The sequence below is a fragment of the Aspergillus saccharolyticus genome (assembly GCF_003184585.1).
Source record: "Aspergillus saccharolyticus JOP 1030-1 unplaced genomic scaffold BP01scaffold_9, whole genome shotgun sequence".
NCBI classification, from domain to species: Eukaryota; Fungi; Ascomycota; class Eurotiomycetes; order Eurotiales; family Aspergillaceae; genus Aspergillus; species Aspergillus saccharolyticus.
The window spans coordinates 555,191-578,466 of NW_020290619.1; the positions used below are offsets into that span (position 1 = coordinate 555,191).

General features: G+C 51.4%; 6 protein-coding genes across 6 annotated transcripts; all 6 read left to right on the forward strand.

Moving 5' to 3' along the window:
• Positions 1 to 5,596: 5,596 nt before the first annotated feature.
• On the forward strand, positions 5,597 to 7,996 carry BP01DRAFT_422276 (uncharacterized protein; the record flags this gene model as incomplete). The annotated part of the gene is made up of 1 exon (XM_025579560.1): positions 5,597 to 7,996. One exon carries the CDS (start codon positions 5,597 to 5,599, stop codon positions 7,802 to 7,804), a length of 2,208 nt encoding a protein of 735 aa, XP_025432866.1. The 3' UTR covers positions 7,805 to 7,996.
• An 810-nt stretch (positions 7,997 to 8,806) lies between these two features.
• BP01DRAFT_355296 (putative UDP-galactose transporter) lies at positions 8,807 to 11,153 on the forward strand. Its single transcript, XM_025574652.1, has 4 exons — positions 8,807 to 9,352; positions 9,457 to 9,486; positions 9,551 to 10,522; positions 10,586 to 11,153. The coding sequence occupies exons 1-4, from the start codon at positions 9,284 to 9,286 to the stop codon at positions 10,901 to 10,903; spliced, it is 1,389 nt and encodes a 462-aa protein (XP_025432867.1). The 5' UTR covers positions 8,807 to 9,283; the 3' UTR covers positions 10,904 to 11,153.
• Positions 11,154 to 11,409: 256 nt separating this feature from the next.
• Positions 11,410 to 16,382, forward strand: BP01DRAFT_411980 (putative DEAD/DEAH box DNA helicase (Mer3); the record flags this gene model as incomplete). Its single annotated transcript, XM_025578937.1, has 13 exons — positions 11,410 to 11,647; positions 11,686 to 11,844; positions 11,927 to 12,053; positions 12,138 to 12,908; positions 12,967 to 13,148; positions 13,209 to 13,897; positions 13,955 to 14,530; positions 14,581 to 14,735; positions 14,786 to 14,883; positions 14,942 to 15,157; positions 15,211 to 15,391; positions 15,439 to 15,999; positions 16,050 to 16,382. 13 exons carry the CDS (start codon positions 11,410 to 11,412, stop codon positions 16,294 to 16,296), a joined length of 4,200 nt encoding a protein of 1,399 aa, XP_025432868.1. The 3' UTR covers positions 16,297 to 16,382.
• Positions 16,383 to 17,009: 627 nt separating this feature from the next.
• BP01DRAFT_337405 (uncharacterized protein) lies at positions 17,010 to 19,474 on the forward strand (the record flags this gene model as incomplete). The annotated part of the gene is made up of 6 exons (XM_025573283.1): positions 17,010 to 17,297; positions 17,375 to 17,422; positions 17,508 to 18,135; positions 18,186 to 18,511; positions 18,566 to 18,841; positions 19,007 to 19,474. The coding sequence occupies exons 1-6, from the start codon at positions 17,049 to 17,051 to the stop codon at positions 19,472 to 19,474; spliced, it is 1,995 nt and encodes a 664-aa protein (XP_025432869.1). The 5' UTR covers positions 17,010 to 17,048.
• A 410-nt stretch (positions 19,475 to 19,884) lies between these two features.
• On the forward strand, positions 19,885 to 21,093 carry BP01DRAFT_355298 (Mg-dependent acid phosphatase). Its single transcript, XM_025574653.1, has 3 exons — positions 19,885 to 19,929; positions 20,027 to 20,367; positions 20,478 to 21,093. Exons 2-3 carry the CDS (start codon positions 20,177 to 20,179, stop codon positions 20,941 to 20,943), a joined length of 657 nt encoding a protein of 218 aa, XP_025432870.1. The 5' UTR covers positions 19,885 to 19,929; positions 20,027 to 20,176; the 3' UTR covers positions 20,944 to 21,093.
• A 180-nt stretch (positions 21,094 to 21,273) lies between these two features.
• On the forward strand, positions 21,274 to 22,245 carry BP01DRAFT_390560 (transferase hexapeptide domain protein; the record flags this gene model as incomplete). Its single annotated transcript, XM_025578008.1, has 1 exon — positions 21,274 to 22,245. The coding sequence occupies exon 1, from the start codon at positions 21,367 to 21,369 to the stop codon at positions 22,243 to 22,245; it is 879 nt and encodes a 292-aa protein (XP_025432871.1). The 5' UTR covers positions 21,274 to 21,366.
• Positions 22,246 to 23,276: the final 1,031 nt, after the last annotated feature.

Here is a 23,276-nt window from a genome sequence, read left to right on the forward strand (position 1 = left end):
TCACGACAAGCTTTCATCCCAGGGTCTGGTTGGTTTTCCTCCGCTAGCTTTCATGTGCGGTTAGGGTGTTTCGAAGTAAGGTTATCTCACGCTTCCTGTCTCATGTCTCCCCACGCAGTCAAACCAACGAACATGAGGAGAGAGGGGAGTATTGGTAGGAAAAGGATGAAAGTTGAAACACGCACGGTTTGGGACGCAAAGATGGGGATGTTGCTCGAGTGGATACTCCCGCTGAGTAATGAATACTCCTCGTTCGCACGATGGCCATTGTGCACCTTGCTTGCAAAGCTTGTCATGTTTTCAGAAGCCATCACGAGCATATCAACAAGAATGTGATATATATGGGCAGCTTGTCAGGTTTTCTTATTGCCAAGCCGAGTCAGTTCCTATTCTATCTGACTCGTCGCATGATGGGTGGACCAAGTGCCTTTTTCTGTTCGAGTGTCAATAAATCGTATAATATGTGCTCAAAGCCGGGCCCTGTAAGAGCACGCAAAGAGAGTCGATTGAGTTAAACGAGGTTAAGATATCGGACTTGACAATCCTTTGCCGAAAAGAGCAGATACACGCTCCTGGAAATCCGCAGGGGGAACAAGAACACCTCTGAGAACGTGCAGAGGCACAATCGTGATCGGTGCTCCCTTTCCCTCGTGTGCGAAGTATATACAGTTCCGCTTATAGCCTCATACTACTTAGTCCCTTAGTTCCATTCACGCAGGCGAGTCATGAAGAACAGGACAGACACCTCCTGCATCAGATTGTGAGCCCGTGGTCCGTACCCTCCTCACTTGTATGCCATGCCCCTCCAACCTCCCATAGCTCCCATCCTCCTCCCCCAACCACAATCACCCTCTAGATCAACCCCGCCAGTCACTCAGCGAGCTCTAAACACCGGCCTCTTCCCTTCCCTTTCCCTTCTTCCTTCATCGAAGATCTAATGGTGCTGTACCGTGCTCTTCCACTTCTAGTCTCCGAAACATTAGCTCTGAGTATGCTCCGTTAGCCTTATATTTTCGGTCCGACAGGTCCTGCGCTTTGCTCGGTTCGTACAGCGCACAGTACCATCTAGGTAGCTCGTTTCTCTTGGCAACGGGGCCCCGGCTAAGTCCCAATGAGTCCCTATCACTATGGGGCTGAGAACCCAGAAGACGGCTGAAGGATAGCTTCAAGGACCTCAAACTTGGTATCTGTGCTGAGTGGGCTATGCTGCTCGCTCACGAGACAGAGGGACAGAGGTAATGGAGCGAGGGATAGCAAAATAGTAGATGTAAGACCAGTTGGTGAGTTTAGAATATGAAATTACAGGTATACGCCGCCATCATTCTTAGCACTACCACTCCGCCCCCGGCCGCTTTCAAAGCATGCCAACTCTATAAGTTACCAGGATGATGTACGCCGGCTCCTTGGCTTGATTGGTTGACATCACTGACGCCAGGAGAACCTGATGGGGCGGGGTTCAAGTGCTCAGGAGTACAGTGATTAGATCGACGAGGAGCCTCCAAGATTGGAAGTCGGTCAGCAACACCTATTAACGTACTGAGTGAGATTCCAAACCTCACCTATCCTTACTGGACGCCATGCCTGCAAGATTGTGTGCCCTAAGCAGCACGGACTGTCTCACCCAGGCCTCCCAGTTGGACCAATTTAGCGCGGTTGGGATGTCCGTGAAGAATCAGAGCAGGAGGCTGAAGTCACTGTGTATCCTGAGCCGTCATATTCGGAGCATTTGCAGAAGAGGGAATAGATTCGTGCGAACAGCGGGGCTATGGAGTAGGTTATGGGGGTGAATGTTCGGGGGATAGGTTTTGTTTGGGAATAGCGATGGCGGGAGAGCTGCTCCCTTGTTCCTTTGATGATCTTGTTGTTTGTTGTCTGGGGGGATAAGCGCCTTTTCCTCTTCTCGGAGTCGACTAGAGTTGACTACTATCCCGGCTGAGTTGCCCCTGATCTCTGCCGTACTGCATGCTTGACCAGATCTTTGGTTTCATTCATCCAGATAACTATCTTTTTGGGTTCTGTTTCTGAATTCCCCTTTGTGCAGGAAGGGGTGAAGGGGGTGAATTGGCAGCTTGAAAAAATGTCCCGTGGATCGATCAGAATTCGGTATAGGGCTTGTCGATCAGGGGTCTCAAACCAGAGGTCCCAGAGGGTTGGGTGTCAAAAGTCAGCGAACAGTTCTCCGATGGTCTCCTTATGCCTGAAACTGGTACGACAGGCTATCTGGAAGGCTGAATTGACGTGCGGATTGAGTTTTGCCATTTTCTGGAGAACGGGGCTGCGTCTTACTTTCTCGGGTTATCGCTCCAGGAACATTGTCGTCGATATTCTGGAGTCTTGTGGGGTGATTATGGCGCTTAGCTTTTCTGTCTGTTGAGCTTGCAGCAGCGTTAGCACCAGACGCAGTGGGCATGAATTTTGGTCCCCAGCAGGCCACCAGATTTGTCATAACTACGCCAGCTGAAGTATTTATTTTTGTCGAGGGGGACTAATCGGGCAAAAGATGGCCAGCCGGACGGACGGCAGCTTGGCGGACGATCGATCTGCTTATTGAACTACCAGGATGATGCAGACATTACTTGCAGGCCTTCGCAATTCCAGGATCTCACTCAGTCATTTTTCAGAGTGAGATACGGAGTACTGATGGGCCAGAGAATATCTGCAGACAAGACATTGCAAGCCCCGCATCTCAGCAGCACGTTGCAGTAAGTAGCAGGGGTTCATCATGGCAGGCGGCAAATCTCCACACGATCTGTCCAGGATCCAGTCGCATTCCAAGATATCATCGTGCATTCGATGAGCCGAGCCCGTTTGTTTTGTGGTCAGAGTGAACTCCGTACTGACTGCCGTGGGCATCATCATTCTCTGCTCATGCTGGGCGCTGCTTAACCCCTCTGCAGGTTGAGTGTGATTCAGCGGGGTCCCATGGAAACATGTGCATCAGGTCATCGATCATTATACTGAATGAGAACCAATCTGCCGTTCTGCGTGAAGATTCGAGATCAAGCCCTTCCTGGTCACCCAATGACGAACGATCGATGTATAGTTCGCCGCTATCTTGCCTCCCGATCGGTAGTGGCGCACGGTTGCCGACGAGATGTGAACAAAAAAAAACTTCCTCGATATTCCGCTTGTAGTAGAGATGGGCGGGTTCGTGCTTGCTTAAGATCGATTTCATCGACCACTATTGACTCGGGAGTGCAGCGATTGACCCCACCAATATGACGCTGGGACATGACATTGAGGGGCGGGATGACGATCAGCATCAACTAATAATCCCATTGGGGAAAAGAACCAGTCAAGGGACGGGTGGTCGAAGACAGGCGAGGAAGAACTGCCGTAGCTTGGAGTTCTACGAGGCCATCTTTCGAGTTTCAGTGAGTAAATACAGTAGTTAAAACATCCGCAGTACAGAGTGCACGCTTCACAGATCATCGATTGGAGAAAAGCTAGCCGCTTTTTAGCCCCTGAGGAGGTCATTCAGGAAGGATTTTGGATCACTGCTGACAACAACTTGGTCTGACATGACAGCACCCAACATTTCGTGTTTTGCATACTGGCACTCTCTTATGTATGTGTTGCATAAGAAATTACTCCGTAGTCAGCCTGTAGTATCGGTACACCATCCCAGAAGGTGGCAGTGGCCCGCTCTCCTTACCAAGGACTTTGTTCGGGTATCTCCAAATATTGCAGGGAGGCACGTGTGCAGCCGCGCGCCTAAATCGTTCCGTAATTAATTTCCTGGAAATAACGACTATTGCCTCTAGAACCACCCCTAGAAAAACGCAGAAGACGGGAAGGAATACATCCTTGAAGGGGAAAAAAGAAAAATCAAAGCAGAAAGTTCGACTAAAGCAAGGGGTTTCCAATGATAATCAACCACTTACACAGTAACTACACTGTAGATACCTAGGTCTGAGTTACTTGTCACTTTCTGGTCTTTCATGACTGTGAGATGTATCCTTCTTTTCTACACAGTAGGTCCTGGGTTCATGGAGGCTTTACCCGTCGTCCCGTTCGGAACCCCTGGAGTCCCCGGCGTCAATTTCCAGGTAATCAATTTCTTGCGTAGTTGATTAGTAGGTAGTCATCGGTAGAGGGTCTACTATGTATAATCCCTCATGTGATGATTCGGAAACTCGGAGCATTGAGTCTTTCACGGACCTTCTAGGGCCCCATAGGAGACCGAATGCAGAGCCCAGACAGAATTTGTGGCACAATGCCTCGTACTGACCTTGAGTAGTCTCCAATTGCAACATGAAGAAGAGAAACCGATTTCTTTTTGGCTCCTGTACTTGCCTTGATGGGGCATCGCTTGCCCCGGGGACCCATCATGAGTTATCAAATTATCATCACCGGGTATCCACGAATCCACCCCTCGAGCTCCCCTCCACCGGATGGACCACTCATGCTTCCTCGGCCTCTCAGCGGACATTTCGCGATCTATGGAGCCATGGTTGAGGGGTGTTGGTCGATTGTTACTGTTGTTGTACGCTGCTCGAATCCCCAATCGTTATTCGCTCTCCCCTGACCAGTTTTTCGCCTGACAGACAGGGCTTGGTCCTTGACGTTCATGCTCCAGCAGCTCCACAATCAACGATTTGAGTTGCTAAGAAAACCTTCCAAGGCATCTTTTGTTTGGGTTCAATGGGTTGACTATCCCGAAATACTCGCGTCGAAGCTGGTCCATGCGACTAGATTTAGACACTACTGGCGCCTCCTTCCAGTATTCAATGTCCTGTGTTCCACCCCTTTTACCGATAGTATTCTACTACTGTTTTACTATGCCCTCTGCACCGTGATTAATAGTTGGTTGGAATATACTCCGTACGGTTCCAATAAACAATTTCGCACTGCGCCTGCTGATTATTTGATTATTTTTCCTTTTCCTTTTTGATTTTTAGTTTTTATTTATATCATTTTTATCTTTTTAGCCTCTGGCGGCCGGACACGCCTGCGCCCGGTCAATCTTCTGCACCGGCATTCTTTCAAAAGCAGTTGAAGACGCTCTTCTTGGGGCCACTGCACATTTCCAACAATAGCTTCGCTCGTTCACATTGACCCTGAAAGACCAAGCTTCTTCGCTGCCAAAGTCGAGCATTTGTGTATGCAAGAGATTTTTTTGTCACTTGCCTTCTTGTTTCCCTTGACCTTATGCCACGAATCCCCGCTCCAACATATTGTGGCGTTGAAGGTCCAGGTACCAGCGACATTCGGTTTCCCAGACCGCCTATTCGAGCTCTATTAGCATTTGGCAGACGCTGAAGACGAAACGTCTGTCGTGATCGAAGCGGTAATCAAACATACGCATAAGGCGTTTCTGACAGCACACCGATTTACGCTTTTGTGGGGTAGACACAAGCGGACTCGAAGAGCAAAGCTAGAAAGATTCGACATCTCCCACATCGAGTCTCATCTTTCTGGATTTACCTCACCGTTGTACTTGAGCAACGATCTATGTGCTTACTCCGAATCTGATCTATAACCACACGTGAAGTGGTTGTATCGGATCTGACCGGCGCGGAGCTTACAAGTCCAAGAATCTAATTTCCTGACCCCAGTCAGATTCCGACAGTCTTCTGTCGACAATCACCAAACAATGGATGCAACCACCGGCGTGAAGCTTTCAGCAACAGGAAGTGAGAATGATCTGAGGAACGAAAATTCCTCAAAGGCCTATAAGATCTTGGGAGCCGCCGACATCCCATCACACGATGACTACTCAAAGCAAGACGACAAGAGAAGATCGAAAAAGCCGAGCTTCAGACGATCTCCGGATGTGAACTCGCAAAAGAGTGGTGGAAGTTTCGTTCCCTTTCCGACCGCCGCTTCAGAAGCCACTCTCCCGCCAGCCCATCTGCGTGTCCGAGCCTCGTCACCTCTTTTAGGCCTAGAATATCGGACGGAGGATACAGCCCTGCCCGCTGTACCCACAGCATCGAAGAAACTACATTTGACAGGCTCGTCTTCAGCCCTATTCTCGTATTTTAGCTCCAAAGAATCAACAACAAACTCGAGTCTGGCTGTTGGAACCGCAACCACCGACCTTGGAAAAAGCGAGGATCGCAAATCCGGACCGGGGCAAAATGCAGAACCCCGTCACGGGCCGAAACAACCCAAAGGATCTATGAAGGACTCGCGGAGGAAGATGCGGCCGTCTCGAATTGATCTTTCTCTACTGTTTCCCAAGCCAAAGGCGACCGCTGCGCCTCTCCTGTCTCCTCAACGTATGGTGGATTCGCCCTCTCCTATCTCAGTGATCTTCGAGCAGACTGCGATCAACCCACAAGAATCGCGAACCCATTACTCCGATCACAAGCTGACGAAAACACCGGCTCGTCCGAGAGCCTCTATCCTCAAATCTACCGACCACCACAGTCCTGAACCATCTACCACTCACAAGACCAAAAGCTCGGACTGGTTGAACCCTTCCTTTGAGAAGACCATGAGTACGAACGAGATGGACATCGCTCTGCAAAGGTATAGCGACAGGGAACATAATCCCCAGGTGTCTGAACGATCGCATGCGCAATTTCCAAACCGAGACAGACTTGTGATGAAGCGCGATCCAAGGTCGACTGAGCAGGAGTCAAGAGACATATCGTCTAATAGCTCCGTGAGCGAGTGGAGCAGAGAGTCCTACTTGTCTCCTAAAACTTGCCTTCCACCGAGAGCTTATCGGGCTTCGAGTGCTGGCCGCGATGGAGCTAATTTAAAGAACTCGATGCCCAAGAAAACCAGCAAGAGTACATTGAGGACAGTGGACCTCAACCATTCAAGTGTACTGTGTCTGTCTTCGTCCGAAGATGAAGAGGAGGAGGAAGATGAACATCAAGACTATACTAAAGGTCATTCTGATGCAAGTGCGAGAAATAGTGTGGCAACTTACGGCGAGTTCGAGCCTGAAATTTGCACAGCTTCTGCAGCACATACCACTAAAGGCACTCTACGAAGCGTCGACCGGCCAATATCCGGCATCAGTCGTGGATCGCAATATAGCCAGAGGAGCCAATCTATCCGTCGAAACCCCTCCATGTCGTCAGCGGGAAGATCATCGACAGCAACTAGAAAAAGTCAGTCCCGCCGATCGAGTGGGATCCCCACCATCTCCGAGCCGGAAATCTATTATGGCAATCCTACAGTCAACTATTCCAAGCCTGTTCCGCGCACCAGAAGCTCAATGACGGCGCAAAAAGAGACGAATCGGCGAAGCCGAGTCATTGCAGTGACACGGCAAGAAGAACACCTTTTGGAAGCGATGAGACAGAGGCAAGGCAAAATCACGCCTAGTCTCTTCAATGAAGTTCGTGTTTCAGAACCCGATCAGGGATCCATGCTTTCCGTGCCTTCGCGCGACTCATTTTATGGCACGGATATGTCGTTCTTACGCCTGAGCCCCGGCCTATCGGCTAGATCCGGGCAGACCGGTTCGAGCACCGATCGGGAAGGGCTGGTTTTTCAAAGCAGTTCCTCTGATGGGGAACAGAAGACGGTCTACTCGTTTCCCTCACCTCGCACTAGTTTGGCGTACTCTGAGAGTCTTCCGTCTCCAGTCACTAGCGGAGCTTCTCCTTTGACACCTACGCATCCCTCATATCGCCTCTCAACCCTTCCAACGCAGAAACCAACCCCAATGCGTCCTGCCCCAGCTGTGCCCAAGGCACAACGCCGACACTCTAGAAGACGAACTGATAGCAGTGAAGCGATCATCCTCGAAGAGTCGAACGAGACACCGCAGAGCGAAGACTTCCCACTCTGGGCTATCAGGTGGCAAAACGAGAATGGCAACATGACAGCTGTCCATTAAAAAAGCACGACCGTCTTCTAGTCTTTACGAAACCCACGTTTGATCACACTCTTATAACGCCTCGACCTTAGCCGAGACTCACTCACTCACTTGATGCATTTCATACTATCTACATACCCACCTGAACACTCGTTGCTTTCTCACTGATACCTTGCTTATTGCTATTTGTCTTTTGGAAACATGACGCCATAGGATCTTCTGTTCTCTCAGAACATCATCGCTGGCTCGTTATCCACTCATGTATATATTTCCTTGATTTAGGCCATGTGGTACAGTGTACCACGAATTTTACAATCTGAAAGTCAGAACATGATTTTCTCTCACAATTCGTCTAACGTGGTTTGGTCGATTGCGATGAAGACGAGAGAGTCGTGGCTATAACTGTGTACGAGCGTAGTGTCTAGACTAGAGAGTGCCCTGAGGCCCCGCCTGTTTGTCGCTGATGGTGTAGCTGAAAAGGAGCGAGCCCCTGAAGCCAACAGATAATACCCGCCGGGCTTGTCGAATGGCAGCAAGGCACGTTGAGTAGTACCACGACAGGGCGAGTAGCGGTGCCTGGATTGGAGAGTAGGTGGCTTGCCAAGGTGCCGGAAGACAGGATTGGTTTGTCGGAAGGATTCTCCGTCAGTCGATGCTACTGTGTAGAAATGCTAGTTAACCAAGTAATATGAGTAACGGATAGGTAGTTAGTTAGTGCATGAGAAGGTGACAAGCACGGATCGACGTCGACATGTTAAGTTATGTCTTAGTCTGACGTCAGCAACCATTCTTCAGGGGGGAGTTTGGACCCAAAGAAATCGAAATGGAGGCTGGAAAAGTGGGAAGTGGGAAGAACCACTTCAAGTTAGTTGTTAACCTTACCTCGTTTATTCTACACTACACTAACTACTATGTATGAAGATGTTAGTAACTTACACAGTAGGGAAGTGGAAGGGGGGGGGGGGTACTAGACCGCCACCGCTGCTCAGCTGCTTTGCTCCCACTCACCCTCCCCCCCTCCCCCCGTAATCCACACCGCCCAAACAAAGCGTCTCGACAATACCCCGGACTCTCTGACTCTCTCCTCCTTATGATTATTCCTGATTGTTCCTTAAGCTTTTCCTGCAGTTTTCCCTCTGTGCTTTGTTCTACCCCGGTGGTGCTCCGTGTGAGCTCGATCCTCAAGATCTCCTTCCTCCATCTTACCTCAACTGACAGTGGTCAACCGCCAACCCTGCCTCTCGCAGTCCACTCGATCGGGCCTCGGTTTACAGGCGCATTCACGGCCCAGTGCGAATAGACCTCACACTTCCACCTCCGCCTCCGACAACTGACCAACGCGCGCGCACACCACGAAAACATTTCCACAACGGTGGTCCCCCAAACATCAAGCTCACGCGACGAGTAGGCAGAACCCGTCGTGTTGACTATCTAGTACTGCTCAGTGTTCTACGGGAGGCTTGTCAAGGCACAGCGCCGGTACCGTCGACTAACGTCATAATGGGAGAGACTGCAGTGCATCGGTCTGCAGGACTGGGAACAACCATGAAGAATGCTTCTTGGGTTCTTGTAAGATTCTCAAGTCTTCCGCGCTGAAGAATCATTGCGTAACGATGCTATGCGCTTAGCGTCGGGCTCCCTAGCACCATTGCTGACTATCGCGTTCTTTGTAGTTGACGGCACAGTATTCTGCCTTTGTCTTGGTAGGTTCACCTCAGGTTTCCGTGTCTTTTTTTGCGTTAGGAAGAAACTAATTTCAAATCTTAGTTGTCACATTATTCCAGGGTTATGCCGCCAGCTGGCGGCAGACGGTATCTGACGTCCACTGCCGTGTTGCTCAACGAGGTCGCAAAGCTCGCCATTTCCTTGACCATAGCCCTATACGAGGTATCCAAGACGGCACCTCCTTCGGTTCCTGCAACGTCGCTCTTCTTCTCACTTACCTCCGCTGTGTTCTCCGGTGACAGTTGGAAGCTCGCGATCCCCGCTTGCCTTTACACTATCGCCAATTCTCTGCAGTACATTGCGCTTTCGAACTTGCAAGCTGCTACTTTCCAGGTGTCGTATCAGCTGAAGCTTCTCGTGACGGCCATTTTCAGCCTGTTCGTCTTCAAAAGGTCGATTTCTTTGCGCAAATGGGGTCTGCTGGCACTCCTCGTGATTGGAGTCGCACTGGTGCACATACCAGATGGCAGCGTCGACGAGGCCCACTTTGATGAAACTGCTCATCTTTCCTTCCCGCGTTCTTTGGAGGAGTGGAAGGCTGCTAAGCTGGGACGCGAAAACCTGCACAAGCGTTCTGCCACCTACGAAGGAATTGAGGAGGATATCCTGACTGCTAACCCTCGCTTGAACGGGACAATTGGTCTCTTGGCTACTGTAGGTGCCTGTGTTGCCTCTGGCCTTGCCGGTGTGTATTTCGAAAAGGTGATCCAGGACAGCGCGAAGGCGACCTCGCTCTGGGTCCGCAACGTTCAACTAGCCATTTACTCTATCTTCCCTGCCCTTTTCATTGGAGTTGTATTTTTGGACGGCGAGAAAGTTGCGGCCAGTGGTTTCTTCGAGGGATACAACTGGGTTGTTTGGTCTACGGTGATCATTCAAGCTTTTGGCGGAATTGCGACCTCTTTCTGCATCGGATATGCCTACAGGGACGCCAGGAATATCGCTACAGCTGCAAGCATTGTCCTCACAATGCTAGCGAGCACCTGGCTCCTTGAGTTTGAACTCACTGCCAATGTATGTGACCCCCCCCCCCCCTCTTTTACTCACTGTGCTGAAAGCTAATGCTTATTCTTACAGTTCCTCCTTGGGTCCTTTGCAGTCCTTGTGACCACTTGCCTTTGTGAAGAGTCGAGCGCCAATTCTGCTAAAGCTCAACGGCAGACTCTTCGCCCGCCCCCCATTCGAGTCGACCGCTATGAGAAGGACAGCAAGAGTGGCGAGGCCTCGCCAGCCTCGCCTTCTCCGAACGAGATTTCTATCAAGCTTCCTGGAACGCCTTTCTTGTCTGATGCCGGCCTTTCCACGTCACGACCTACATCACCGGGCCATGTACGTGTCAGTGCTGGTCGCAACTCCAACGGCGGATACTTTGAAAAGCATTCTCGGGATCAATGAGCCCGAATCTGCGACTAGCAATCTTTGCTAGTGGCTTCTGAATTTATGCGACACTGTATCATGGCTCCAGAAGTAAATATGGATGAACAGAAATGGTGATGTCTCTTACGCTCTCGATGGAATGTGCTCAACTTCTTGTACTCTACCTTATTATTGTTTCTATCCGCTTGTTGATTATAGCTGGATATGATGCTCAAATCTTATGCCTGTATACATCATGTTTCTGTATCATACCAAAGCAAACTTTACACGCTGCAGCTTGTCTTTTATAACCTAAGCCATATAAGTCTCTCATCGAAGGATGAGCGTAATGAATTTGTGCATCATCGTCGCTGATAGAACCCAGAGCTCAAACAGTTGCCTCATTCGGAGTCACATGCTTCCCTCCCATCGCAGGACTACAGTGTCTTTCCGCCCTATCCTCCCTTTTAGTCCCTCAGTCCCCATTGCAATCTCTCCTCAATGACAACCTATCTCTGCTGCGAGATATTGCAGAGATTTGCAGCATGCGGCCTGATCGTCATCGACGCAAATCCATCGCCAACCAGCGTACCTTGAACGAGCGCAGAGCCGGGCCACAGCTGCAAACACCAAGTCGGTTCAGTCGCCATGATAACCAGAGATTAGAAGAAGGTGCGCGAGTGGCACCGTATTTCAGCAGTCAGGCTCAACGAACTCCCGGAAACTATTTCCCCGAGGCCCAATTGCCATCACATGAGGATGCTCCGGAGTTGGATGCGTTCGGTGGGTCATGGAAGTACTCTCCACTACAGTCTCCCTAGATCTAACCTCAGAGATCATTGAACTAGACCTCGAGCTATTGGCACAGTCCAATGCACAGACGCAAAACCCTAGTCGTCAGAGCACGCATGTTGACCACTACGCTGCTCTGAATCACCCACGACCAGCTGTCCCTTTCCGAACACCGCGAACTCCTGGCAGTGTGTATAGCATCAAGGAACTGGAATGATGAAACACTGACAAGACTGATAGAAGTGATTCAGCTGTCGCCTCTGGATGTAGAATCTAGCTCCTCAGGTGCTGGGATGAGATCACCTTCGAGTCCCTTAGTCAGGCTCCAAACCCTCAGGGAGACCATGGATCATTTTCCACAGCGTCGAGAAGACGCTCGAGATCAAACGGAAATGCCGTACCATGCTAATCCGAACACAGACCGATTTGCATCCTCGCTTGCCATGTCCAAAGCTCCAGGGTCTTCGCGGATGGGACGAAGCACTGAAACCTATCGATCTGCTACGGCTGCTCGGGGCACTGTCCTTGTATCGGTGCATGAGCTTCCAGATAAGTATCGCTCGATATTCTCTTTTCGCGTGTTCAATACCGTGCAGTCCAAATGCTTCGAGTCCGTCTACAGGAGTGATTATAATATGGTCCTTGCTGCTCCCACGGGAAGTGGGAAAACCGTCATCATGGAGCTGGCGATATGCCGTTTGCTCAACACACTCAAGGATGAAAGGTTTAAGGTGGTCTATCAGGCGCCCACGAAGTCGCTTTGCTCGGAGAGGTTCCGCGACTGGAATGCGAAGTTTCATACCCTGGGTCTGCAGTGCGCTGAGCTGACCGGCGATACTGATTATACACAGCTCAAGACCGTGCAAAACAGCCAAATCATCATCACCACCCCAGAGAAGTGGGATAGTATGACCCGGAAGTGGAAGGATCATGCACGGTTGATGCAACTGGTCAAGCTCTTCCTCATTGACGAGGTTCATATCCTCAAAGAGGCCCGAGGCGCAACACTCGAGGCGGTCGTGTCTCGCATGAAGACTAATGGTTCCAGGTTGAGATTCATCGCCTTGAGCGCGACGGTCCCCAACTCGGAGGACATCGCCACTTGGCTTGGTCGCGATGCCATTAACCAGCACCTGCCAGCGCATAGAGAGCACTTCGATGAAAGTTTTCGTCCCGTCAAACTGCAAAGGTTTGTCTACGGTTATCGATCACAAGGGAATGACTTTGCATTCGACAAGATGTGCAACACAAAGTGAGTCCGCACCGAGTCATGTCACTTTCACGAGTTCTGACTAACGCCATGGACGAAGGCTCCCTGATTTGATAGCGGCGCATTCCTGTAAGAAGCCGATAATAATTTTCTGCTGCACGAGGAACTCAGCCGTATCCACGGCGAAAGAGCTCGCTCGCCTGTGGTCGATGTCCAACCCGCCTGCGAGACCATGGAAAGGAGCAAGCAGGCCTGTAGAAGCCCACAATGCAGACCTGAAGAGTAAGTTCTGATCCATAAGGGGGCCTCGAATCACGAAATCTGATTTTCAACATCGTCCAGATACGCTGAGTGCTGGTGTCGCTTTTCACCATGCTGGTCTTGATCCAGGTGACCGGCGTACAGTCGAAACTGGGTTTCTGCAGGGACATATCAGTATTATATGCTGCACATCTACCCTCGCAGTCGGGGTAAATCTTCCGTGTCACCTCGTTGTCATAAAGGGCACCGTGGGCTGGCAAGGTGGTGGATGTAAAGAGTACTCTGACTTGGAGATCATGCAGATGCTCGGTCGTGCAGGACGTCCACAGTTCGATGACAGCGCCACCGCTGTAATCATGACCAGAAAAGAATGCGAGGCACACTATGAGAAGCTCGTCTCGGGGTCGGAGAGCGTTGAGAGCTGCCTGCATCTGAATCTCATTGATCATCTAAATGCGGAGATCGGACTGGGTAATGTGACTGACATCGATTCTGCCATTAGGTGGCTGGGTGGAACTTTCCTATTTGTGAGACTCAGAAGGAACCCCGCTCATTATCAGCTTCAAGAGAATGCACACATAGAGGAAGAAGATGAATTGCTTCGGCAGATCTGTGAGAAGGACATTAGGCTACTCCAAGAATGTGGGCTAGTCACGGTGAACGGTCTGCGATCAACCAGTTTCGGAGACGCAATGGCTCGCTATTACGTGCGGTTCGAGACCATGAGGACGCTCCTCACATTGAAGCCTCAATCTACTGTTTCTCAGATAGTAAGTCCAGGGGTTCGATTATGCGCACTGAAGACTGGGTGCTAAAAGATGTCAAAGCTTTCCGTCATCGCTCAAGCGGAAGAATTCTCAGACGTTCGTCTCAAAGCTGGGGAGAAGTCCTTTTACAAAGAAATCAACCGTGCCAACGGAATACGCTTCCCCATCAAGGTTGATATAGCGCTCTCAGCTCACAAGATTTCGCTCTTGATCCAATCCGAACTGGGTGCGGTGGACCTTCCGGACGGTGAGCAGTTTCAGAAGCACAAATTTATCGTCCAGCAAGACAAGTCTTTCGTCTTCAGCCACATAAATAGGTTGATTAGATGCATTATCGACTGCCAGATCGCACGTGAAGACGCGGTGACCTTGAGAAATGCCCTCGAGTTGGCAAGGAGTTTCGGGGCTAAGGTCTGGGATACATCTCCACTACAAATGAAGCAGATCGAGCAGGTTGGGATCGTCGCTGTCAGAAGACTGGCCGCGGCTGACATCACAAGCATTGAAGCACTGGGGCAGTGCGAGCCACAACGTCTGGACATGATATTGAGCAGAAATCCTCCATTCGGCGCGAAACTGTTGGACCGCGTTGCGAGTTTCCCGCGGCTTCGGGTTGCCGTCAAGATGACTGGAAAGGTACGATGGAGCAGCAACGAAGACTGCACCAATGGCTAATAGACAAGCAGGAAATCAGGCCAGGATTGCTGGTGAAAGTTCGTCTGAAGGCAGAGATTGCTTTTATGAACGAAAAGTGCCCAACCTTTTATCTGAGGCGCCCCGTCTATGTCTGTTTCTTGGCTGAGGTATCAGACGGTCGTCTTCTGGAGTTTCGACGCATCAGGTAAGTTGGAAAATGCCGTAAAGTCGTGCATTCAAGCTGAAGAGATGTAGTGCGAGCAGAATGTCAAACGGCCAGGAGATTCTGCTGAGTGCGGAGCTGAAGGATAAGGACCAGTTCGTGTCATGTAGCGTTTCATGTGATGATATCGGTAACACTATGCCAGCCTGAACTCTAGACTTCTCCAGGCTGTCACTAATCTTGGCTAGCTGGGACATCGAGATCCGCTGTCCTGAAGCCTGAATTGCCACCGACAGTGTTCCCTATCCGTCCGAATGAGAGGCCCGAGACTGCCACGGCTTCGCCTCTTGTCAGTGTCTCTCGCCACGCTAGAAATGACGCTTCCCAAAGCAAGCAACCCACTTCAGAAAGTGTTGTAACTCTTGATAGTGATGAATCCTTGTTCGACAGCGTTCTGCAGCAAGGTATGTGTGATTTGCCGTAGCTAATAGAAGATAGTTTAACGTTCTCACACTAGAGGATACCGCCTGGTCGGCTTTGGAACCATTGCCAGTACCTACAAAACCCAAGACAATGGAGAAGATCCCCAACGTGAGCAAAAGCTTCGAGAGCACAAGCAAGGATGGCGATGTCGAGGACCCGGCGCCAATGGCTAACGGCAAATGGGCTTGCAACCATCGATGCAAGGATAAGACAGTGTAAGACTGGCACCTCTCAAGACAAGACATACTGCTAATCAGAGTAGGTGTAAGCACCTCTGTTGTCGTGATGGACTTGACAAGCCTCCCAAGGCGAGCAAAAAACAACCATGTTTTCAAACGGGCAAGACGAAGGGCTTCAGTCAGACAACTCTGGGAGTATCAATGACGAAGAAGGACAGGAGTCATCTTAATGAGCTGCGTGGCATCAATTTGGAGGGAGGGTCCTGTACCTCGACACGATGTCAGCCGCAAGAAAGTCAAGATTATCCCGTGGAGAGTGAACAGGAGCAACTTGGCCTCAGGGAAAGATCACCTCGGGATGTGTCCAGAAGCACTCTCTCGAGAGACCTTAGTGATGATGCCTTCAGCGAGTTCCCGTCCCCTGCTGCCTTATTGCTTGGAGACCAGACGAACACGGAGATTGAAGATGGCGTGCCCTGTAAGGGAAGTGGCATAGACGAAGGGACACCGAAGCTGGATGATAGCTGGTCTGATGATGATACATGGCTTGCTGTTCAATCACCGCTTGAAAGCTCAACTCCTGCGAAAAAGGCGAAGGATAAAATCGTACTCACTACACCTTCTCAAGGTCAAACGGAAGAAAAGTAGGTTAGCAGGACCCCGGGGAGCAACCACCGGCTAATACAAATTGCAGTGTGAAAGAGCCTTCTGTCGATGCGGTCCGTGAGAAGAAACGAAAGCTGTGTTCATCGGATGACATACAGATCAAGAGAATCAGATCGAGTGAACGGCCCTTTGTAAAGGAAAGCAACAAGGAAAATGGTCCGCTGCAGGAAGCTCGACAAACTGTCCCTGCTGAGACCCTCGTCGTGCCCAAGGGCTGGGAAGACATTGACCCTGCGTTGCTGGAGGAGTTCAAAGATATCATCAATTTGTTCTAGTGGCCAGAAGGATGGCTATGGGTTGATCCAGGTCAACGAGTCACTTTGCTTCTATTCCTGATCTCAGTTCGCTATAGTATGACACAGTGTTGTGAATCTTTAGCTGGGGAAGACCAAGGTATAGCTTTAATATCATAAAGAAGTTACAGGCATGCACTGTTTACCTTTCACACCTGAGAGCTGGATGCCCAGCTTTTTGTGAAGTGTTTTGTTCTGTCTGTTTGATAAAGGGCTGTCTATGGCGATGACAGTGAATCTCTCTGTGATCTCAAAGTGAATGTTGTGAGAGGAAGAATAAAATAGCAGAAAAAAATTCAGATACCAAGCGGCCTTGTTTGTAGCAAGGTTGTGATATGATTTGTATATAAGGTTGTTCGTTGTTTCTCACCTTCAAAGTCTTCGAACACCATCTTGGTTCTCTCTTTCTTTCCACCCCGCGACTCTGTGAACTCACAGATCTTGCTTTTCAGAAAGGTTAGTGCAGGTCGAAAAGCTGCTTACACTCCTTCTATCTTACCTAGCTGTGTCTATGCTCACGTTTGTTGGCTGTGTCTGCATTGTATCTCTATCGATCGATCTCTGACCTCTGAATCTTTTACAGACTACCTTCTCCATATTCCTCCCCATCGATACGACCTATCTCTCACAGCCACTCTCATACAGTTCCAGAAGCAGTAAGCTTCTTCGTTCGACTGTGCAGGTATTGGTTTATACTCTCTCCTTGTGTTCCTGGTTGGTTCATCTTTTCACTTATGAGCTTGTCTCTTCTGAGGCAGCGCGCTGTGCACGCGAGCGCGACCGTGTCCTGCAACATCACCGACGATGAGAGCATAACATTTCGCAAGCTGGTCTCTCTTTCATACTGTCTTCATGTCCTTCTGTGGTCTTGTTCTTTGATCTGGGCCCGTCTCCGCAGTGACAGTTGTACTGACCGGGGTCCAACATGCAGATCTGGTTCTGACAGTCGGAGCCCCAAGATGGGGAAGCTAAACTATCTTGCGGTAAGGACTCTTCATGATCCCCATAGATCACCAGGTACAGACTCCTCTTAGGACAGACCAGCTAACGATATGCACAGAGACGTATCAGCGGTCTCAAGGCCGGCCAAGCCGTGTCCAAAGACCTGGTAAGTCTGCCTGATCCCATACAACCAGACCACCCGAGTCTCTTTGCATAGCCCAGTCAAATCCGGCTTCTAACGTCAAACTTAGAAAAAACGCTTCCCGCCTGGTACAGGCTCCAAATCCGCCGCACGGGACCCCTTCGTCGAAATTGATGTGACCGGCAAGGCACTGACCGACGAGGGCCTGGCCCAGTTCATCGGTGATCTCGTGGAATGTCTCGTTTTCAGGGACCAGGAGCACCCCATAGGGCTGGCCAGAGTCACCGAGCTCCATCTCTCGGGTAACCTGTTGACCGTCCAGTCGCTACCCATGTTGGCGGAGGTGGTGAACCTCAGTGCGGGTGACCTTCGCGAGCTAGACTTGTCAAATAATGACATTCAGATTGTGACTCCCGACGACGTCAGGAAGTGGGTGGCTTTCTTGATGTCGTTCCAGAAGTGCTTTGTGCTTCGTAAGCTTGACTTGGGGGGCAATGCTCTCGGTCGTGCGGGCATCGAGCACCTGGCGCGCATCTACATGAAGTCTGACCTGGATTTTCTGGAGAGCGATGCTTATGAGGTTATCGGGTGGGATGGCGACGAAGCCGAACATTTATCGGGCCCAGACTCTACTGTCGAAGCAATGGGTCGCTTAAAGCTTGCTAATGCCAAGGAAAATGAAGGGGCTCCTCGTTCCAAGAAGTCTCCTTACAAGCCCAAGGCGGACCAGAAGCACGGTAAGTTGGGGTTGCAGCTCTCTAAGGCGTCGGGATGATAAGCTGATAAGCTCCTTTCTTCCTTCTTCTAGTTTATACTCACGATGAGTTGAAGACGTACGCTTGCACGCGTGGCCTGCGCTCAATTCCACACTTGATCTTGACAAACGTCTCGATGACTGGCAACAGCGCTATTCATCTCATTGCTATGCTTGAAATTCAACGCGCTCCCGAGCCACTGCTGAGCTATCTTCCGGTTGTTGGAAAAGCCGTGGCCTTGCCTGAGAGTGCGGCATCGTGCAAGAGCATCATATGGAGACCAAATGATGAATTGGCCCCTCATGTCCTTCGGATGATTGAGGTCTCTGAAGCCCTTCAGCAGCTCCGAGACTCCAAAGTTGAAACCGAGCTGGAGGATACCGACCAGGGGGAGGAAACCAACGTCGCCGAGGCGAGCGATACTTCAAGTGAAGGTGCTGGCGAATTTGACAGTGCTACCCAGCAAAAGCTCCAGGGCAAACTGAGAATCGAGTTCACTCGCGTGTGCAAGCGGGTTCGTCTGGAGGTTATCAAGGAGGATGGTGTGCACGGCAGCACTATCTGGAGCACAGCCCTGCGAATGATGCTCGTTTCTCGCGCTCTTCTCTTGGAGGACAGAGACCGCCCTCCAGACGAGGACATTGATATCCCAGAGCGGATGCCGTTCCCTCAACCCGTCGAAGGCCCAGTTGTCTCCTTTCCCATGGGTCCGGAGAGCGACGATGGCTCTGGCGAGCCCACATACTACCATGTGGAACATGCTGAGCCACACCGCATCCGCATCGCTCAGCCCGCAACTACGGCGCCCCTGAGCAGCTTCCTTCCGGTTCGACGCAACCTGAGCATATCGGAGGCTCCTGCGGTCAACGTCGTCACTCAACACACTCGGTCTGCGAGTTCGGGCCCCTTTCACCCCAGCGCCGTGTCTTTCGACCTCCAGTTTCCCAACCTGCCGTCAATGGCCCAGGGTCCTGCTCCAGTGCTGTGTATCCCGGCCGGCGACGTGTCAGATACCGTTCAGTCCAGGAAGGGCCCCCCACCCTCCCAGCCTCCGGCGCCAACCATGCGACGACGCCCCGTCCGCGGCAGCAGCAAGCAGGACTGGCGCTACGACCTTCCCTTCCAAATCTGGCGTCGCATCATCGCCGAAGCAGTTGGGGCGGACGGGATCCTGGATCTTGAGCAGCAGGGTCGTATCATGCACTACGCCAGTGACTGGGATGTCGTTGCCTACGGCCTGCAGATCAAGGGGGCTGAAGTTCACCAGCGTCTCTGGAAGTTCTTGGAGTCCGTGGGTTGCTTCACCTACACTCCTCTATGAACACAAGATCATTAAAAATTATCGTGAGCATGGTCTTGGCAGAAGCTTCATCATCCTCTGATTCTGATGCGCGTGTATCGTCAGACTTTTTGAGGCATTTGCATCAGCAGAGACCTGGCCTCCAGATGAAAGATATCAATGAGAGCATCAAGTTTGATGACAGTGAATGTGGATGATAGATCGGGGATGACCCTTCACGGGGGATTCCGAAGGACTAATGTGGTTGAATGATGTATGATCTGATGTGCTAGATTTAGTTACTCGGAAGTGTGGTGCTGGCGCTGGCATGATGAGTGGGGGTTTGGTGCTGGGAGCATGTATCTGACCCGATGTATTTTTCCATGGCTGATCTTGATGTTCATATTTCATTCTCACGACATACACTTAACACTCCAACAACAAAAAAAAAAAAAAAAAACAGTCTTCGATGCTGACAAGAGGTTGTTCTATTGATGGTAAGCTTATCGGGTTCCTATCGCCCACGTGATTTTTTCACGGGTGCTTCAACGTCATTTGGCTGGGATTCCCTATAGTTACTCCTTTTACTCATAGGGGACGATTTGCCACAATTTAGACTCGACGGTCGTTATTTACCCTGGCGACCCTGCAAGTAGCCACAGATCACGAAATCTACACATCTCTCCAAACTATCCTCCAACCTTGAAATTTTGACACAGAAAAAACAACAACAAAAACAACAAGATGCGCAATCGCCGAACCAACACGCAACCCGTGGAAGACAACTCCGTCGCCCCCGAAACCTTCAGCGACGGACTTCCTCTCCCCAAACTCATCGCCTTCGACCTCGACTACACCCTGTGGCCCTTCTGGGTTGACACGCATGTCAGCGCTCCGATCAAACCCCGCGACAACAACTCGCGCTGCACAGATAAGTAAAGGCCCCCTCCCTCGTCTAACCTGTAGGCAATAGTCTTCTCACCCCAAGCACCTTAACCCCCTCCTCCCCCCGCCTTCCCGTCCCTTGCTAACCACGAAACCACAGATGGAACGAGTCCTTCACCTTCTACCCCGCCGTCCCCTCCATCATCCACAGCTGCAAAACGAAATCCATCCCGCTGGCCATCGCCTCCCGCACCCACGCCCCGGACCTGGCGCGCGACATGCTCAAGGCCCTCCACATCATCCCCACCTTCAGCGACAACCCGGCCGCCCAGAAGACCAAGACCGTGCGCGCGCTGGACTACTTCGAGTACATCCAGATCTTCCCGGCCAGCAAGACGCAGCACTTTGCCAAGATCCAGCAGGCGAGCGGGTTTGGGTTCGAGGAGATGCTGTTCTTCGATGATGAGGCGAGGAACCGCAATGTGGAGACGGAGTTGGGGGTGACGTTTTGTCTGGTCAGGGATGGGGTAACGAGGGCAGAAGTGGATCGTGGAGTGTGGGCGTGGAGGAGGAGGAATGGGGTGAAGAGGAGGGACGCGGGTGAAAATGAGGAGGAGGACGAGTGAAGTGCATGTTGGTGTATGGTGGGGATAGATGAGATGTTGCATGGTGGGATAGAAGATGTGGTTATATACGCTAGATACCCTGCTTGGGCCTATGATTTGTTGGTTTCATTATTTTGATCCCCTGTCTATTTTGCGAAAATCGTTCCTAGCAGTTCGAATGCTGTTCAGCGAATAATCCTCGTAGACTGACCGCGCGGAGCAGCCGCACTCGGAATCCACTTCGAATCTCCGCAATCTTATCTTAGCTTCTTCGTTCTCCCACCATCAACAATGACCGAACCAGTCGCATAGATTACTACAATTCCTCGCTCCTCACACCACCACCACCACCACCACCACCACGCAACAGAACCTACAATCCCCTCCCCGGGGCATCCGCAGAGTTACAACACACCAAAATTCAATCTCAGCGACACAGCACCAATGGATCCCCGTCTCCAACCACAACCACCACAACAACAACAACCCACACACCACCTCAAACCACCACCCTCATCCCAACAATCGCAGCAGCACCACCACCAGCCCCGCCCTTCAATGTCAGCCACGACTCGTCCCCCGCTGACCATCCACCCTACCGCCCAAATCGCCGACACCACCATCTTCCAAGGCCTCCACCCCATCTCCATCGGCGCCCACACCATCATCCACCCGCGCGTCCGCCTCTACTCGCACGAGGGCCCTATCCTCATCAACAATAATTGCATTATCAGTGAAAAGACGGTGATCGGGACGCCGAGTCCGCTTCCGCTTCCGGTGTCGGTGTCAGCATTACCCACGACCAGCACCAGCACCAGCACCAGCACCAGCACCAGCAGCACACACGATCCTACCCAAGCAGCAGCAGCAGCAGCCACAACAACCCAGTCTACGGCTACGGCGACGGCTCCGACAGCCCTCCCCATCCGCATCTCCTCGCGCGTCACCATCGGTCCCGCGGTATCCATCGCGCCCGGAGCGCATATCCATTCGGCGGCGGCGATCGACGCGCTCGCGGTGATCAATCGGCGGGTGAACATAGGGGCGCATGCGCGGGTGTGTGCAGGCTGTGAGATTGGGGCGGGGACGGCGGTGGGCGAGTGGGTGGTTGTTTGGGGCAGTGGTGGGGGCGCACAGCGGAGGAGGAGGAGGGAGACCAAGGGGATGGTTTGGGGGCACCCGCAGCCGCAAAATCAGGGAGGAGGCGCGTCGGAGGCGCCGTTGGAGGCGAGGACGTTGGAGGATGCGCGGTTGATGGTTTTGGATCTAGAGAGAGAGGCGGTGGGGAGGTTGTTGGTGTCACAGAATAGGAGGAGGGCGTGAATCGAGAAGAGCGTCTTGAAACAGATAAACAGACCAGATATGAGGATGGGTTATGCATGATCTTTATTTTTGCAAGCTGCGCCGGTGTGGTCTTGTGCTTTTTTTTTTTTTTGTGTTGTTATACCCGGATAGATCATTGCATCCTTTCTACTGTTGCTTGTACGTTTTTTCTTTTTTTCCTTCCATAAACTGCTGGCGTCTGTCTGCTGACTGCACGACGAAAGTAATAATCACCGACATTGGATAGATCAGCTCGTACGCAATAATACATCAGTCATGACAGACAAAAGAAATATGATTCGCATCCCCCTGGGGATTGCAACATTCGTGAGTTCTCTCAAATCCTTGCTGAAGGAAAGCACTAGGACATAAGTAAAATACATGCATTTTCTAAAAAAGGAACGAAAGTCAAATAGCAATAATCACAATCCCTAGGAACCCCGGGTGTGACCACCACCACGCATCCTCTTCCCAGCTGCTCCATCGCCTCCGTCACCGCCCCCATCATCTCGAGCACGCTTGTTGCCTCCAGGAACAAATTGGCGTGCGTGTGCGTTCAGTGCACCGCGGCCTCCACCAGGACTAGCCGGTCCCTGCTGTGTCTGGCCCAGGTTGGCTGTTTGCACGTTCTGGTTTCCACCCCGTCCTTGACCTCCACGCCCTCCACGGGCGCCGCGAGGCAGATTCGAGCCGCGCTGGCTCGGCTGGCCTTGGCCTTGACCTTGACCTTGAGTAGCAGCTTGACCTTGTTGACCTTGCTGACCGAAAGGATTCTGCTGGCCACCGCCCCGCCCACCAGTTCTACCACCGCGTACAACTGGAAGTCCAGACTGAAGAGCTTTCAGGACGCCGCCAGAGGCAGCACCAGCGGGAGGTTTGTTCGGAAGCGACGCTGGTTGCTTGTTCTGAGATTGGCCAAACGGATTGGGGACTGTTCCGGCCGCACCCTGCTCAGGAGCTGTTTCATTAACCTCCTGTTTCGGGGCTTCCGTCTGCGTCGTAGCCTCCGGTTGAGACTGAGCCACTGCTCG

Bases quoted from the DNA above. Each gene is read 5' to 3' on its own strand.
- BP01DRAFT_355298 (XM_025574653.1), top strand. From the start codon at position 20,177: ATGCGCAATCGCCGAACCAACACGCAACCCGTGGAAGACAACTCCGTC. The intron at 20,368-20,477 runs GTAAAGGCCCCC...ACGAAACCACAG, and splicing joins AACTCGCGCTGCACAGATAA to ATGGAACGAGTCCTTCACCT.
- BP01DRAFT_355296 (XM_025574652.1), top strand. From the start codon at position 9,284: ATGGGAGAGACTGCAGTGCATCGGTCTGCAGGACTGGGAACAACCATG. The intron at 9,353-9,456 runs GTAAGATTCTCA...CGTTCTTTGTAG, and splicing joins AGAATGCTTCTTGGGTTCTT to TTGACGGCACAGTATTCTGC. The intron at 9,487-9,550 runs GTAGGTTCACCT...TTCAAATCTTAG, and splicing joins AGTATTCTGCCTTTGTCTTG to TTGTCACATTATTCCAGGGT.